The sequence below is a fragment of the Astatotilapia calliptera genome, chromosome 11 (genome assembly GCF_900246225.1).
Source record: "Astatotilapia calliptera chromosome 11, fAstCal1.2, whole genome shotgun sequence".
Taxonomy (NCBI): domain Eukaryota; kingdom Metazoa; phylum Chordata; class Actinopteri; order Cichliformes; family Cichlidae; genus Astatotilapia; species Astatotilapia calliptera.
In genome coordinates this window covers 36,428,431-36,446,159 of record NC_039312.1, presented here as the reverse complement: position 1 = coordinate 36,446,159, position 17,729 = coordinate 36,428,431, and the positions used below count along the sequence as shown (strand labels likewise).

General features: G+C 44.7%; 2 protein-coding genes across 7 annotated transcripts; one reads left to right on the top strand and one right to left on the bottom strand.

The window, feature by feature from the left end:
• Positions 1–80: 80 nt before the first annotated feature.
• On the bottom strand, positions 81–2,323 carry pmvk (phosphomevalonate kinase). Of its 2 annotated transcripts, XM_026185699.1 has the most exons (5): positions 1,663–2,323; positions 1,258–1,321; positions 713–865; positions 511–640; positions 81–430 (listed from the first exon to the last, which is right to left on the bottom strand). In XM_026185699.1, exons 1-5 carry the CDS (start codon positions 1,755–1,757, stop codon positions 270–272), a joined length of 603 nt encoding a protein of 200 aa, XP_026041484.1. In that variant the 5' UTR covers positions 1,758–2,323; the 3' UTR covers positions 81–269. The 2 variants fall into 2 exon arrangements, with proteins under 2 accessions (XP_026041484.1, XP_026041483.1); XM_026185698.1 differs by having other exon boundaries at positions 511–865.
• On the top strand, positions 401–15,243 carry decr1 (2,4-dienoyl CoA reductase 1, mitochondrial). 5 transcript variants are annotated; one of them, XM_026185689.1, is made up of 11 exons: positions 887–1,206; positions 1,279–1,342; positions 12,863–13,062; positions 13,485–13,542; positions 13,621–13,707; positions 13,805–13,952; positions 14,125–14,224; positions 14,337–14,409; positions 14,500–14,646; positions 14,786–14,848; positions 14,949–15,243. In XM_026185689.1, exons 1-11 carry the CDS (start codon positions 1,196–1,198, stop codon positions 15,006–15,008), a joined length of 1,011 nt encoding a protein of 336 aa, XP_026041474.1. In that variant the 5' UTR covers positions 887–1,195; the 3' UTR covers positions 15,009–15,243. The 5 variants fall into 5 exon arrangements, with proteins under 5 accessions (XP_026041478.1, XP_026041477.1, XP_026041474.1 ...); XM_026185693.1 differs by lacking the exons at positions 887–1,206; positions 1,279–1,342 and adding an exon at positions 401–455; XM_026185692.1 differs by lacking the exons at positions 887–1,206; positions 1,279–1,342 and adding an exon at positions 407–470.
• Positions 15,244–17,729: the final 2,486 nt, after the last annotated feature.

The following is a 17,729-nucleotide window of genomic DNA, read 5'->3' as shown; positions in this document are numbered from 1 at the left end:
GACCAGCAGAGGGTGCTCGTACACCAGCAACAGCTGAGGGGGACTACAAACTTCTAAACACAACAACACAGGGCCTGAACAGGTGTTAAATAAAACTTTATTGATCAGCTGAACAATAGTTTTGTAGTTCATTCTGCTGAAAGCATGCCGTCCTCCCTTCTTTAAAAACATGCCAGACCACCTGCAGCAGCTGCTCTGAAACACCTGAGCTGCAGGTTAGGTCAACGTGTTAGTTCTGTGGGCGGGACCACCTGATCAGTCACTGATGATCAGCTTTGATTTACTGATGATGTTGAAGCTGCTTCCTCAGTGAGCTGCAAGATTGGACGCAGCTGCTCGTCCAACGAGGGGGCGTCGGCTTCATTAATTACAATCCAATCAAATTCAACTCCGTTGTCCAGACCGCACTCCGACTCTGCATCGTCGACACCTGAGAGACCGAGATGGGCAGACAGGTGAGACGGAAAAAGGTGAGAGAAACAAACGGTTAGTAGGAGGATTCAATCTCACCTGCAGTGAAGCTCCACCCCCTCTGTGACCTGGTCTTCTCGGAACTTTGAACTCTGACACTTTGAGTCTGTTGAGGAAACTCTGCCTGGAACCACTGCAGGTCTGAGAGCCGCCGCGCGTCGCTCACCAACTGACCAATCACAGAGCACAGCTCAGCTGTCTGAAGGATGACATCACAGCAACATGATCCACGCTCACCTACCCACACTGGTTGGCAGGCTCCTCTGCTCGCCAGGCGACAGAAGAAGCCGGGGTCCTGGCGGCGGCGAGATTCTCCCCAGTGAATCATGTCAGCTCGATACTGCTCCTTATAAGGTCCAGGACCCATCAACTGGTCCAGGTCCAGACCGTGTTCCTGCAGAACCAGAAGCAGCCTTCTTGGTATAGTGTCTGGCTGTGGTTTATCAGCTTCAGGTACAGTAGCAAACTGGCAGGTATGATGAGGTGTGACCCCCGAATGGGCTGGTTCACCTGGACACCTCACACATGTCTGAGTATGAATATAAACTGCTGCTGGAGGATGTGGTCCATGAGGTGGTTCCCAGGAACCTTCTGGAGATCAAACCTGCTGCCCTACTCGCACATCCTCCATCGTCATCAGCCTGAGCAAACCTGAAGGAGCTCAGAGACCTGGACGGTCACCCACCTTAATCCAGGAGAACCAGTTGGCCAGGGATCTAAACTCATGACCTCCAGGTAAAGTGCAGAGATTTGTGTGAAGGTGCATCTGGAGCAGGTGAGACTCACCTGAGCATACTGCTCCTTTAGGGGTCCAGACAGGCGCAGGATGCAGCAGACGTCAGGGCCCAACCTGCACGGTCAGCGCAGTGAGGTAAACATGGACAGGTGTTCAAGTGTTCCAGGTGTTTGTGTTTTAAACAACAAACACTCGGAAACACAAATAACAAATATTTACAAATACAAGGTTAACATTAAGAAAGGCGGATTTAAAAACTGGATCGTGATATAATAATGATGATGATGATGGTGGTGGCGGTGGGTTATCTTATACAAAAAGTGCAGTTTGTTCTTCTCTGGTTTCTGTTTTAGCTGTAGTGGAGCTGAAACTGGGTCCGAAATCTGCTGTGAAAATTCAAATGTCTCTTGTTGCTGAATTTTCCATAAATTACGAAATATTCCAGGTGTGTTTACCTCTGCTGGATCAGCTCCGTCACGTAATCTTTTCCGGACTTCCTCTTCCCGCTGAAGACCAGAACCAGGCTGGGCTCGGAGACCCGGTCCTCCATTGCTGATCAATCCTCTCATTCAGCTCCGCGCGCATCGATCAGCTTCTGTTTATCAGTTCAGATTTCCGGTCGGACCATGACGGACCGGAGCCGTAACTGGCCCAGTAGACGGGAAGGAACAAAACCAAAGTCCTCCGCGAGCGCAGGTCATCAGTCACCGAAGCTTCATCAGATCAATTATCAATACCAAACCGACTGGCCATCGATCTGCGACGCGTCAAGCTGTTTGTGGACAAAACGGAGCTCGGTTTGTGTAACGCAATAGCGATATTACGGTAACACATGATCGTCGTCAGATGTGGACTGAACCACTGTGCAGGGAGGAGGGGGCGTCGTCACTGCTAACGTAAAGAAAGAAAGAGCGAGGCTAAAAAAACAAACTTTGAAAATTGAAATTTAAAAAACAGATTAGAGGTGATTTTAGCTTAAAACTAGAAACTTTATTATTTTAAAACAAAACAAAACCAGGCGATCAATAATAGTCGTCGTCGTCATCAAGAACCAAATCTAATACAACCTTTAACTCAGAAATGGACAAATTCTTATCCAGGTCAGTCCCGAGTGATTCCCGAGCATTAACCGGACTGGGAGCTTTTCCGTTTTGACGTTCCTGCCGCTCCTGCTTTACTTAGTACGACCCATTATGACGCCTTCGTGAGCCGACGAAGATGGCGGCGCGTGTCGTGGGGAGAACAGGGAGGCTCGCGGCAGTCGTAAGGAGCTCCGCTGTGCGCGTGAGGGAAACTTTAATTATGCAGCATTTTGTTGATGCCCTCACTCGGGCGTCTGTGACGTCAGAAAGCGGACTGTTTGAGCGATGATAGAGTAAATACGTTTTTTAGGGTGTTGACCTCTCACCCAGCTATCGCATGTCCACCTGAGGCGCGTGCCTCAGCGCACAGGCAGCTGAGTGGTTGATTAGAAGTTCCCATGAATTCAGCCAGATGTGAGCAGATGTTTCCTGAGCTGTCCTGGCTGATTTCATCCTCTGCACTGACAGTACACTGTATATGTCAGGATATTAGATTATAAGGCAATGCGTATTTTATAGGGCTGAACGATTATGGAAAATAATCTAATTGCGATTTTTTTTGCCCCAATATTGCGATTGCGATGCGATATGCGATTATTTTTTTAAGGTATTTGTGTTCTGTATTATTAAACAAAGACAAGCAATACATCATATAGTATGGCCAATACTATATTACATTAATTTTAAACTGTTCTTTCCTGGAAGACAGACCTCTGTTATGATGACATGAGGTGATGCATGAATTGATGACTGACATTTTTATTTAACTTCTTCAATCACAACAGTATATTTGAACATACACAATAGTTTATTTTTAGCTTACAAACATCTGAGCATAAAGTGCTGACAAGGAACCCTGGTGTAAACATTAAAATGAAAGTCAGTGCAATGTGCAGATTGCAGAAATATACATTAAAAAAAATCAGTGGCTTTACCACACTCAGTTTTTCGACATCTGTGAACTACCGGTACTAGACAGTCATTAAATTAAAAAATAATATTAAATAAATAAAACTAATAAATAAAAAATGCACACATCTTACTGATCTCTGCAGTCAGTAACATTACACATAAAGTGCAAACATAATAGCAATTGTATAAACACACACACAAACACGCCTTTAAATTAAAACTGGCTGAACATCTTGATTATCTGCAGTAAGTAACAGCAACACAGCACAAACTAAAGTGCACAATGAGTATGGCTCAGCTAGCCATAATCATCCTAGCTCACAGGTTTTTTGCTAGGAAGACCAGCATATCTACTTTTGCTGGCTTTAAGGATGAGCGAGTGCAGGTCACTATATTCCCTCCAGTGCTGAACAGACGCTCTGAGGGGGCACTTGTGGCTGGCACACACAGATATTTGCGGGCCATCTTGCACAGTCGTGGAAAGTGAATGTTGTGCACCTTCCACCAGGCTAAGGGATCATCCTCTCCGTCAATGACAGGGGTCAACAGGTAACTATTCAACTCTGCCTCCACGACATCTTCAAGTGGCAGAGGCAAAGCTGAAGAGGCCGCACTGGTCCTCAGACGGTCGGGTAGGCCGGATGTAAACGGCCGTGAAATTGGACGGTCTAGCCTTCTGATTAGCGTCACCGCTGTCTCGGTGGAGTTTAATAAACTCGGCCGTCTGCTTCTTGCTATCTAAAATATAACCAGACACTGGTGTAAATTCTCGACTGTCTCATACTTCTGTTTAATAAGTTTTCTGTTTGACGTTTAGTCAGCTGTGTGAAAACCAAGGAGGAACCCACCCGGGGGATTAATAAAGTTTTATTTTATCTAATCTAATAACTTTAATCTCAGCCAAACCGATTTACTCACGAACAAACAAAACACTGAAAAAAGCCCAACAATAACATTTTTAGGTTGTCTAAGTGACTTATATATTACGTTTAACCCGAGCAGCGAAACTCCGCGGTGATCTGAACATGATGTGCCGGGAGTTGTGCCGTTCTCGGCCGCATCAGTAACCCTCGAGCTCCCGGCTAGCTGTCGAGCTGGTGGGTAACAGACGCCTCCGAAAACGTCGAAGCACTTTTGCAAATATGCGATATCTTGATAAACCGAGCAGATATTTGATGTTTACACAACTAGTTTCTCGCCTGAAAATATGTTAAAAGTTTATTTTGTGACCCAGAAAGATTAATAAGAGTAATTTTAAAACTTAGTAGCGGCCGCCATTGTTGGAAACTGGAGTTTGGCTGGGCCGCGCTATGAATTCTGGGATATGGTGGGCCACGAAGGACACACCCGACCCATCCTTCAAATTCGGGGAAAAGGAGGACGCATTTGTCGGCTACATTCGGAGGAGTCTACGAATTTGGACAGCCTTCGGCGCGTCGCTGTGACGTAATCGGTCTACAAATGCGGCCTCAGGAGGATGCAGCCCATGAATTTGGACATGTCCAGAGTATAATCGCAGCCTTTGCGGTTAGAAAATTGCACTTGATCATGTCGCGATATTATCGCAAATGCTATATATCGTTCAGCCCTAGTATTTTATATTTCTCACTAATTTCCCCCTATCTCAGTTACTGTGCTGAAGTGCGGGGGAATACATATGCGAGTAATATAAAACCTGTATACTTGTTACAGAAGAAAGTGGTACGAATGGTTCATAATGTTAAATATAGAGAACATACAAATAATCTGTTTATAAAATCGAATTTGTTGAAATTATAAGATTTAGTGAAATTACAAACATTATTAATCATGTTCAAGGCAAAAAATAATACATTACCTCTGAAGTTACAAAGTTTATTTGTATTGTGTTCAGGAAGTGGGGATTGTAGAAGGAAATTTTATTTGAGGCATCAGTTTGCTAGGACCTCACAAAGGCAAATGTGTCTGACGGTTAGCGGTATAAGAACATGGAATTCTCTTCATGATAATCTTAAGAGTTGTACAAATATACACCGTTTTAAAATGTGTTACACGCTTAAAACGATAACTGGGCTAAATGTGGAAGGAACAGTTCTTCTGTGCCATCAAGTAGAATCAGAATCAGAGAGACTTTATTTATCCCCAAGGGGGCAATTAACATACAACAGAGCAGCATGACGTTGAAGATAAACAGGTAATAAGAGTGAGATAATAAATACACAGAATATACAGTATATACACAGTTTTAAAATTTTACAGTTTTAAAATTAAAGTGACTGAAAGGTCAGTAAATAACTGTAAGTGACTATAAGTGAATGAATTGTCGGTAGTATAAGAAGAGTTTATGTTTCTGGTGTGGGGAATGGTCTTATCAGCTGGAGTTAGTCCTGCAGGAAATGCAGCGGAGGCGCCGCCCGGAGGGGAGCCACTGAAATGCAGGGTGAAGAATGTGAGAGGGGTCATTGATGATTTTGGCTGCCTGTCTAAGGACCTGTTGGCTGAAAACCGGTGCAAGAGTAGTATTTTTGTAGTATTTTATATTAGTAGAATTGTATATTGTTGATTATATTCATTTGTTGTTTTGTTTTGCATTGTTAAATATAGATAAATGTTAGAGTGCGCCCACTTGTAAGATTGATTGGAGTTCAGATAGGGGGCAGGTGCTTATAACAATTTATTCCTCTTCCTGCTCCTTTTCACCTATGGGTGCGGTGCTATATTAATATGAATGAGGACTTGTGTGAAGGAAATCAAATACTGCTGAACCATGTGTGAAACATAAAATTTAAAAAAAAAAAAAAAATGAAATGAAAATGCATTAGTTGTGCCGCTTCTTAATGATGGTATCTTAGCTAACAACCCCAACTACCAGGTTCAACTTGTAATTGGCTAAAAATAACTTAACCTACCGGTGAGAGGGACGTTGCTAGCTGGCAGTTGTTGTTTTTTTTTTGGTTTTTTTTGTTTGTTTTTTTTGTGTGTCCCGTTTGGATCTTTAGCCATCAAAATTGTTGTCTTAAGGCCAAGAAAGATGCCAAGCGGATTTATTTTACCAAGTGGATCATCATGGCCTTGCCATATTGGTCCATTTGATTGACCTTTATTATAATTATGAATTTATTTTATTTTTGGTTGCTACAAACGGGACAGACATGACTGGGGGATAGGACAGGGAGAAAGAATGAAAGAAAGAGAGGGAGAGAAAGAAAACCAAAGGGGAGAACAGACGGTGAGAAGGGGGAAGAAAGAAAAAAAAATGCCTGGATCACCTGTATGGAGGAAAAAAAACAGAAGAGAAAGCAAACAACAAAGAGCAACATAATAAAAAAACAGCACCATCACAATAAACTAGCTAGCAGTAGATATCAGTAGATACTAAACATTAAACGATATTGTGCAGCACACAAGATAAACAGCGCACAATGTGCTTTGAGGCAGCAGCCAAGAAAGCTGTAGTCCACGTCTGTGAACACCCGGGTGTACACCTGTGTGGATCAGCATGCTTGTATTCCAAAGGTTTCTCCATGTAACGATCTGCTAGGAAGTGTGGGGAGCCATAGCCCCGTCCCCCAGGGCATGAAGCAGGTATGGAGGAGCTCCAGGCCCCAGACATCCAGAGGCCCCAGAGTACGAGGACCCGAGGAGGACCACCAAAGGGGGGGAACCGTGCCACCCTCCTGGGAAGAGCTGAGTATAGCCCCAAAGGAGAGGTCACCCAGCAGCTACGGAGCAGAGGCCAGAGGGGGTTGCAGTGGCGTGCCCGCGGGCTCTGCCGGCAGCCAGCTGTGCCAGAGAGGACCAGGCCTCAGGCTGTACCCCACCCCCCGGAAGGGGCCCAGCCGGGCCACAGGCGCCAGGCCCCGCCAATCGGCCACCAGGAGTGAGCCGGTACATACATGAGCCCCCAGCCCCAGACACCAAGAACCACCAACACACCAACGTCTAAGGGCATCAGCAACTGGCAGGGAGTGTGGTGAGCGGAGATAGGCCTCCGTACCTCGGAGAGCTTGAGATGTTCCCAGAGAGGTGAAGTCTAAGACCCAAGCTGACATATAGACACAGACGAACAGGCACACGCAGACATAAAACGTGCATTCCCACCCCATATACACAACCAAATACTCGGCACTCACCCAACGTGTAGACAGACACAAATAGACACTGCACAAACAGTCGCACTCCCCAAACATACTCTATATCCCAGGTCCAGGTACCCCCGCCCCCAGAGGGGCAAGCCGCACCTAGACCCAGGAGATGTAACCCTTCTCTCTGGGGTGGAGGCAAGCGGACCACCTCCTTATCTGCAGTAGCAGGGAGGCCCCGCATCCCAGACCCCAATCTGATGGCCAGCACCTCCCCCCTGCTCCCCAGCCCTGACGGCTGATAGAACCGGGGTGAGTGAAGAAGCTTCTGATAGGTTAGTAGAGTCCATGTGAGTAAATTGGTGGCACACCTGTGGATGCATATAAGGCAAAACACAGAGCCTGCAGGGCTCGCAAAATCGCTAGCCCGATGACTGAATGTAGTGTAAAGCGCTTTGGGGTCCTTAGGGACTGAGGAAAGCGCTTTACAAATGCAGGCCATTTAGTCAAATGGTTGTTTGCCAAAACTCATCAGAACATGTATCCAGTACTTAGTGTTTCCTTTTTAGATGCCATTTGTTTCTTTTCGAATTCATATTTATTAAGTTTTGCAGGCTTGTTTGCTCAACAAGGCTAAATAATTATATAAACGTTTCTGAATCTAAATAGTGGACTTTGGTATAATTAAACAATAAGTGTAGTGCAGGTCTATGATGATTTTTAGTGCTACTATTGTCTAGTTTTGATTCTGGTTCTGTTTTGGTTAAGTGCTAAGTAGTCCTGATTTTGAACTGTTGTAGTCCTGTTTTAATTCCAGATCAGTTCTGGGTCTGGTTGAATTGGGGTTTAGTCCTCGTGTCTTGATACAGCCCTGACTGTGTTCTCAATCAATCAGTATCAAAATACTTTATTGATCCCTGGGGGAAATTATTTTTCGTTACAGTGCTCCATTATAAACAAACATTAACAAAGACAGACAACACACTAACTAAGAATAGCACAATATATACAGGCATATATATACATAAAAGTCACTTATTAATAAATAGCTGAAAAAGAACATGTGCAAGAAGGGTGTAGCTGTAGCAGTAAACAGTGTGTTAGGTGGATGCGTTGTACAGGGAGCCACAGGCAGGAAAGATTTCCTGTGTCGTTCAGTGGTGCTTTTCAGTAATCTCAGTCTCTCACTGAACGAGCTCCTGTGACTGACCAACATGTCATGGAGTGGGTGGGAGGTGTTATCCAACATTGTCTTTATCTTGGACAGCATCCGCCTCTCTGACACCACCTTGAGGGAGTCCAGCTCCATCCCCACAACATTACTGGCCTTACGGATCAGTTTATCCAGTCTGTTGGCATCTGCTGCCCTCAGCCTGCTCCCCCAGCATGCAACAGCATAGAGGATCGCACTGGCCACAACAGACTCGTAGAAAATCCTCAGCATTTTCTGGCAGATGTTGAAGGACCTCAGTCGCCTCAAAAAATAGAGACGACTCTGGCCCTTCCTGTAAAGTGCTGTGGTGTTTTTAGCCCAGTCCAGTTTATTGTCAATGTGAACTCCAAGGTATTTATAGTCCTCCACAATGTCCACACTGACCCCCTGGATTGAAACAGGGGTCAAGTGTTTCCTGGTCTTCCTGAAGTCCACGATCAGTTCCTTGGTCTTTGCCACGTTGAGCTGCAGATGATTCTGCTCACACCACGTGACAAAGGAGTCGACCACAGCCCGGTACTCTTGTCTCATCATCCCTGCTGATGCATCCAACCACCAGGAGGAAGCTGGAGTTTCCACTCCAGCTTCCTCCTGTAATTGTCCTTAGCCTTTCTGATCTTGTCCTTTAGTAACACCTGGACCTTCCTCACCTCCTCTTTGTTGCCCCCTCTGAAAGCCCTCTTCTTGTTGTTGAGGAGGGCTTTGATGTCCTTAGTCACCCACGGCTTGTTATTTGGGTAACAATGAACAGTCTGAGCTGGAACAATGGAGTCGGTGCAGAAAGTTATGTAGTCTGTGATACACTCAGTAAGCCCATTGATGTCCTCGGCGTGAGGCTCACAGAGTGTTTCCCAGTCGGTCACCTCGAAACAGCCCTGTAGTTCTGCTATTGCCTCCTCTGACCACCTCCTAACAGTCCTGGTGGTCACAGGTTCCCGCCTCAAAATTGGCACATAGCGGGGGGGTGAGGTGAATCAGGTTATGATCTGACCTACCAAGTGGGGGGAGGGAGGAGGAGCTGTATGCATCCTTGACGTTAGCATACAGTAGGTCTAAAATTTTCTCTCCCCTGGTGGGACAGTCCACATATTGTTTGAATGTTGGTGTATTGTCCAGTGATACATGGTTGAAGTCACCCGAGATCACAATAAAGGCACTCGGGTGCTGAGTCTGTAGCCGAGCTATGGCAGAGTGGATAGTGTCACATGCAGCTGTGGGGTTAGCAGAGGGGGGAACATAAACAGCCACCAAGATGACGTGAGAGAATTCCCTGGGTAAATAATACGGCCTGAGTCCAACAGCACACAGTTCAGTGTCCGGGCAACAAATCCTTTCTTTGATTGTTATGTTGGCAGGGTTACACCACCGGTTGTTAACTACAGCAAGCCCACCTCCTTTACGCTTACCGCTAGCGATGCTGTCCCTGTCCGCCCGAACAGTGTGGAAGCCTTCCACGGAAGCATTCTCATCGGGAATGACCTGGTGCATCCATGATTCGGTGAAACACATCAGGCTACACTCTCGGTATTCCCTCTGACTCCGTACCAGTGCTGAGAGCTCGTCGATTTTATTCGATAACGATCGCACATTTCCCATCACGATAGACGGCAGACACGGTTTATACCTCCTCCTCGCTTCGAGCCTCTGCTGTCTCACCGTCTCTTTCTTCTCTTCTGTCCTTGACCTCTGCATCCCCGATGTGTTTTCCTCCAAATTTCAGCTGGTACTTCTGCGGGCACTTCTGCGGGCCTGGCCAGCGAGCCGGCCGGCATCAGGGCGATCAGCTGATCTCTGGAGTAAACAGTCCGTGAGTGTAGGAGATGTGCCGCGGTCCCGTTCCTTGATAAAAGTAACAGTTCCACGGCCACCAGAAGAACAAAAACTCTCTCAATCCACATGATTGAGTAAAAGATAATAAACGGATGAAAATACAAGTCAGAAAAAAAGAATACGTAAGAAAACAGAGCTAAACTAAGAGAAAAAGCAGGAGCGACTGTAACAGGCTGCACGCTGGTTGGCGCATGCGCACTAAAAGACTGTCTTGCTGCTTAATTAAAAAACTAGTTTAAGGTGCCCTTCATATGTGATATATATTTTTTTCCTATATGAAGTCATTCTTTTTAGAACAAAACACAGCCTAATAAATCTTTCAGTCATTTCTAACCCCCCCCCTCTCAAAAATCGAGAGTGTACCTTATGTATGAATTCTGGTTGTGCTTACTGACCTCGAACCGATTTTGGCTGCAGAAATCTGTTAAAAATGTTTTAGTGTAACTTTGGTAAGCAGCACTGCTTGATGGATCGTCAGAGCATTACGGCTGCCGTAGTGAGGAGCTTCGCGGAGTAATCTGCGTCCAAAACTCCGTCTGCTTCAGGTCCCAAAGTCAAAGACACTGAGAGTTAAAAACGGTCTAAATTCTTTCATCTTTAATTAAATCATCAGCGTTGCTGCTTTACCAGGTGTAACAATTAAGTTTTACATCCAGGCATCCATGAAAACAGAATTCATTAAATTTCACAGAGTTAGAAGTTAACAGGAAGTTAGCTCGCTAGCTTCCACCTAAACATTTCATACCATGTTCTGACTGAGATTTTTGAAACTAATTCAAACGTACAGCTCTGCTGCCACTTCTAACATAAAGACAGAAAACTAAACAGCAGTGGCGTTTGCAGGGTTACTGAAGTTGGACTACCTGGTATATAATGTTGTGCTACGTGATTGCTAGCGACACAGCTATGTTAGCATAACATTAGCACAGTGAAGCTGGAGGATGAAGCCAACTTTTTTCCCACTCGATAAAAGTTAACGTGAGGGATTCTGGTGGTCAGGGACAAATGCAGTCGCATAGCAGGATGCTATACACGGGCCAAACTTCAGTCAGGAGAACAACTGAGATTATTCATCCACAATACGAGGTTAGTTATTAATATACTGCAACAACATGGGAACAGAGCAGCTGCGAGAGAATTCAACATTAATGAATCGATGTTACGGAAGTGGAGGAAGCGCAGTTTTTGGCTTCCCCCAAAAGTGCTTCATCTCTTTGCTATGACTGTCGCCCGCCATAATTTCCAGATGATAATGGTTGCAGCCGTTGCGATGCTTTCGACCAAAACAGGCGCAGCTTGATGACATCATCAACATGCGCTATCACGATAGAGCGATATAGTCAAAATCTCTATCGTTGGCCAAATTTATATCGTTTCTATCGTATATTGTTTATATCGCCCACCCCTTGCTCCAATCCCTCCATATTGTGGCCAGTCACATGCGAGGATCTAAGATAATATACAGAGAGGGTGAGAGATGCGACAGTCAAGTGGAGCGTGCGTCTGTCCTCTCAGTAAATGAGTGAGACAGTAGACAGCGGTGAGGAGGGCTATGCGAGTGCAAAAACACATAAATATGCCCGACACCCGTAAACGAAGCAGCATCTGGCTGCAGTTTAAAGACTTTTTTTTTGTCTTGGTCTTGTCTTTGTCTCAGTTTAGGTGGTCTTGACTACAAGTCTACTCTGTATTAACAAACATGCCATATTGGCCCAGTTTATTTTTCTTATCATTGTTGTGAGGAGACCATAAATAGCATTTGGATTTTCTGTTGTACAGTTCATTTGATGTTATGGATAAAAACCTTTGATCCTTTTTTTGTTTCAAAATAGCTGATAACTATTCGCTGATAGCTGCCAACATCTGCGAACAAATATAATTCTATAAAGTGGTTCTATATAGTGTGTAACTGTTCATATAAAGCGTTATTACATTTATTGCTAATGCAGTCATATGGCACATTGACTTCTGAGGAAATTTTAGATGGCACTCATCATCAGAAAGGTTGCCGACCCCTGCACTATACAACCATCATCAGCTAAAATTCATATGAATCTCTGCTACACTTGATGTAACTGTGTTCTTTACTTTAAACCATCGCAGTGCAGCAAACTAACCTGTTTATCCTGCTCTAACCTGCAGAGGATTTTAAATAACAGTTAGTCCGCCTCAGATTGATTTACAGCAGGTTTCACAATATGAAACAGCCGCACAACTACTGTAACCTGCACATTTTCACTTTATTCTCCAAACGATTATTAACAGGTTTTTCTTAACGTGGCCCTGATACTCCGTAGAGCAATGAGACTGATCAGTTTCATCAGAGTAAATAAGCATGCGATTGGTGGTGGTTAGATGAACTTCCTGTCAGGAGATTAATGAGATCAATAAGCCCCGACTCAGTTACACACTTATTTACTAGAAGGACTCACCTGTCAGGTACATTTTGAGAGTTCAAATTGGAAGAGTCTATCAATAAAGAGGCTAACTGATGCTCAATGTAATCAATCACTACTTTTACCGGATTGATGAAGTGATTAATCGTATGTGTTTGCAGCTCCAGTCGAGGCTCCACGGGTCAACAGGTCTCCGCTCCGGGTCGCAGGCCAACTTTTTTCCGCCCCTTGAAGACGCCATGCTGCCCTCGGGAAGCTTCAATAACCGTATGGCCTTAATCACAGGAGGAGGGACAGGGCTGGGGCGCGCCATGACTGCCACCCTGTCGCAGCTGGGAGCGCAGTGCATCATTGCCAGCAGGTTAGAGGTCACATGACCATAATCTGTTTTAAATCTGATCGTCAGCGCAGGAACTGTCGATTTCATCACGATGTTTGCAGAGATCCTACAGAACCAGCTGGTGAAGGTGAAGAGAGGCCCATTAAAACCGCACCGTTAACTTTAACCTCTCCTCTCTCATTATTAAGAATCGTCACACTGAGGTTTACCTCAGTTATTTTTGATAGCAGGGAAAACCTGTTTTCATACATTAGACCAGAACTCTAGAGAGCCTCTGAGTTCTCCTCTTCAGTAACCTGACTTTATAGATGAGTCGGTGCCTTTTTCATCAGAGCAACATTCGGATCTTCCTCCATCTCCTCTTTAAACCAAGCAGCCACCAGAACTCAAAACCAGCCGCGAGCACTGTCTGAACCCTGATTCCATCTTGGTTTGTGCTTCAGGAAGCTGGACGTCCTGCAGCGGACAGCTGAGGAGATCAGCAGCCAAACTGGAAACAAGGTCAGAACCAGAATCTGGATCCAGTACAGACTCTGTGTAATCTGTCCTGGTCCAAACGAGTTGTCTCTTTGTCCTCAGGTGCATGCGGTGCAGTGTGATGTCAGAGATCCTCAGGCCGTCTCTCAATGTGTTGATCAGATTGAGGCTCTGACTGGACTTCCTGATGTAAGCACACACACACCAAACACTCACCTCTTTCTGGATCTCTGAGGCCCCTCATTGGCTGACCCGTACCCCAAACCTTCCATCCTGATTGGTGCAGGTAATAATCAACAATGCTGCAGGAAACTTTGTCTGTCCGTCAGAACGTCTGTCGCCAAACGCCTGGAAGACCATCACCGACATCGTCCTGAACGGGACAGCGTTTGTCACCTTGGAGCTCGGAAAGAGGCTGATCCAGAACCAGAAAGGTAGAGAAACCTTTTGCTGTCCAGCTGTTGATTGGCTCTTTAGGCATAGAGTGCCACCTTTTTTGGCATTCGAGACTTCTCTCCGAGAATCTGTTCAGATGTCTTTCACTGTCTCGCTCTGATCATGTGTATCAGGTATGTTGCGGTCTGGTTTTTATTGTTGTTTGTTTAGGAGCATCCTTCCTTGCCATCACCACCATATATGCTGAGTCTGGTTCTGGTTTTGTGGTCCCGAGTGCTTCAGCAAAGGCCGGAGTTGAGGCGCTCTACAAGTAGGTTAAATTCCATTTTGATTTCGGAGGTCACTCTGTAAGGTTAGATGACCTTGAACGTCTCACAGCATCACCTGTGGTTAGCATTATTAGTGTTGTGGCTGTGTCTCAGGTCTCTGGCAGCAGAATGGGGGCGCTATGGCCACAGATTCAACATCATCCAGCCTGGACCAATCAGAACAAAGGTGCCACCCACGTGACTGTAGCGGCTGGTGTTTGTTATCTTCAGTTTGTTGTTGTTGTTTAGGTTTTTTGGCTTGTTTGGGGGGTTTCAGGGGGCCTTCAGCCGTTTGGACCCAACTGGAGCCTTCGAGAAGGCCATGATCGACCGCATCCCAACGGGCCGACTCGGCACACCAGCTGAGATCGCAAACCTGGCGGCTTATGTGAGCAGCAACTATGCCTCCTGGATGTCTGGAGCTGTGAGTTTAAAATGACCTGGGGTCAAAGGTCAAACAGTTGTAGGGTTGGATGGTTCATGAGGTGTATTTGCGAGGCGCCACTAATTGGTCAGATTGAACTTCCTGCTGAATGTAACAGGAACTGCATGTTTGTTTTCAGGTGATTCGGTTTGATGGAGGAGAGTATGTGTCACTCGCAGGAGAGTTTAATGAACTGCGCAGTGTGAGTGTCGCATTGTGTCCCTCTGCCAATTTCACACCTGAATATTCAGTGGCTCCACCTATTTACTGTATTAACATTTGTTCAACTCTTTGTGTCTCAGGTGACTCCCGATCAGTGGAAGCTACTGGAGGCGATGATCAGAAAGACCAAAGGATCCTGAAAGCACAGTGACACTCATCATAAGACCACCACAGTCATTCAAATCACTCTCACTGCAGTGACGATGTAATTATAAACCTGACAGGAGTTCAGATAAGTGAATGAATGATCAATCAGCTGATCTTCAATAGCCAACCTGTTAGCTTACAGCTGGGGTGAGGCTGTCACATGACTGTTTGCACATACTCAGTGTAAATGCTTTGGACAGTTTGATAATAAAAAAGGTCATCTTCTGAGGTCTGAGTTTCTTTTTTGTTTTTGCGTTTTTACTTTTAACAGTTTTTATTCATGATCAGGAAAAGCAAAAACACATAACAAAGCAGACAAGAGAAAAAACCCCAAAGGAAATCACATGCATTAAAGTCATATACCTGTGCAAATACGCATATCGGGGAAAAACAGAAAAGAAAAGAAAACAGAAAGAAGAGAGAAACAAACAAGAAAGAAACAAAAAAAGACTTCCTATTTACCTGAGGACATCTTAAAAGCAGCCACCCCCCCTCAACAGTTGGGACAGATCATTTGGCAAATAAATAAGCAAAGGGGACCAAACATTGAGAAACAGATCCTCATGTCCTCCTAAAACAGCAGCGGTTCTTTCATGAGGAACAACTTTAAATAATTCCCTGTGCCACAAAGAGGGAGGTTTATCCTTAACCCAGTTAATGAGAATACATTTCCTAGCTTTAGCACCAATAGTTTATCACATAGTTTGCGCTGCAAGTGATTTAATGTTAATTCTTTTGAGGGTAGGCTGAGGAGAAAATATCCGGGGTCCCTTTGGAGCCGATTCTTAAAGATATTACTTAGTTCTTGAGATATGGAGCTCCAAAATCTTTTGATTAATTTGCATTCCCAAAAGTAATAAAAAAAGTGCCAGTTTCTTTTTGACATGTACTACAGAAGGGGGAAATATGAGGTGTGATCTTATGCAAGACATTAGCTATAGCTATGAGCTATGTATAGGCAGTGTAGGATTTTGTATTGGGTTTCTCGCAAACGGTTGCAAGTAAAAGTGGATCTACCTATGTTAATACCGATGTTAAAGACTGTGGAATTTTGGAATTTTTAACAAAATTACAAACCTTGAGAAACCCCAAAAAATGGTCTCTAGGAATATTAAAATCTGACTACAGTTGCTCAAAGTTCATCAGTGTGTTGTTTTGAAACAAGTCGCCAATTACCCTTAATTAATTCATTTTTGTGCTGCTCATCGAACATATACTGCGAGACATTCCTGGAACAAATTCTTTGTTTCTTAGTAAAGGAGTCAAGAATGAAGTGCAGTCTTCTCTACCCAATCTTTTACGCATTTCCCTCCAAACCCTTATTGTATTATAAATAATTGGGTTATTATTAATCTCCGTTTGTAATTTTTTTTTGTCACAGACAACTAAGAGGTTCAAGTGCTAATGCAAAGAGGAGTGGGGACGGGGGACAACCTTGCCTCGTGCCACTCTGCAGTGGAAATGCTGATTGTACACCATTAGTTATGACACAAGCTTTTGGAAGTTTGTAAATAGTTTTAATCCATCCAATAAAACCCTCGCCTAAGCCAAATCTTTTTAATACATTAAATAAGTATGTCCACTCGATTCTGTCAAATGCCTTTTCGGCATCTAAGGATATAACATATTATAATTTGTCTGATTCGAGTATTGTATAATATTTAATTGTCGTCTAATTGTAGATGAGAAACGATTTTGGATAAAGCCTGTTTGATCAGGGTTTATAAGAAGTGGGAGAATGCCCTCAAGCCTCCTTACTAATAGCTTGGATAGTAATTTAGCATCGACATTGATGAGGCTGATCAGCCTGTATGATGAGGTTTAATTTACACTGATGTCACATGTTAGGGGTTTTCTCCTCACACTAGAGTTTTCCTGATGGAGTGTTCATAGAGTTTAGAAGAACACGCTTCAATTTCACAGCATGTCCTGATGCTTCACACAAACCAACAGAAGCACTGAAAGAGACCAAGAGTCATGGGTCTCTTCATTATCCCCAAGAGGCAATCAGCAGGGACCACAAAGACCAGGACAGACCAGAACACCACTGTAAACCAGGAAAGTTGGGGAATGGCTACAATCACAGCATTGTAAGATGGTGATAGACATACCCTTAGGCCCCCTCCTCGATTCAGAGATGGTCTTTCCCTTTTCACGCAAATGGCCTCCTTGACTCTGCCCTCAAACCAGCGTTCCTCCCTGTCCAGGATGTTACATCCTCATCCTTGAAAGAGTGTCCACTGGCCTGTAGGTGTAAACAGACTGCAGAGTCCTGGCCTGACGAGGTGGCTCTTCTGTGCTGTAGCCAGAGGTTGTTTGGTTCCCCCGATGTATAAATCCTGCCAATCCTCCTGCACTTAACAGCGTACACTATGTTACTTTGTTTGTGTCGGGGGACCCAATCCTTGGGGTGGACCAATTTTTAGCGCAGCGTTTTAGGGTTTAAAAGCCACAGAGACCTGGTGTTTAGAAAAAATGCGTCTCAGCTGCTCCGATACTCCTGACACGTACGGGATCCCTACAGGTTTTCACTTAGTCAGCGGTTGTGTCATGGTCTGGGTGGGTACCAGTGTTTCTCCCTCCGAGCTGGCATCTCCACTGTTAAGATTCAAAGTTGAGGAAGGAGAGTACACACCACCCATGGTCCAGTAGGTCTTTGGTCAAACCATGATTTTAATGAACACACGTGTGGGAAGACAACTCTGTACGCAGAC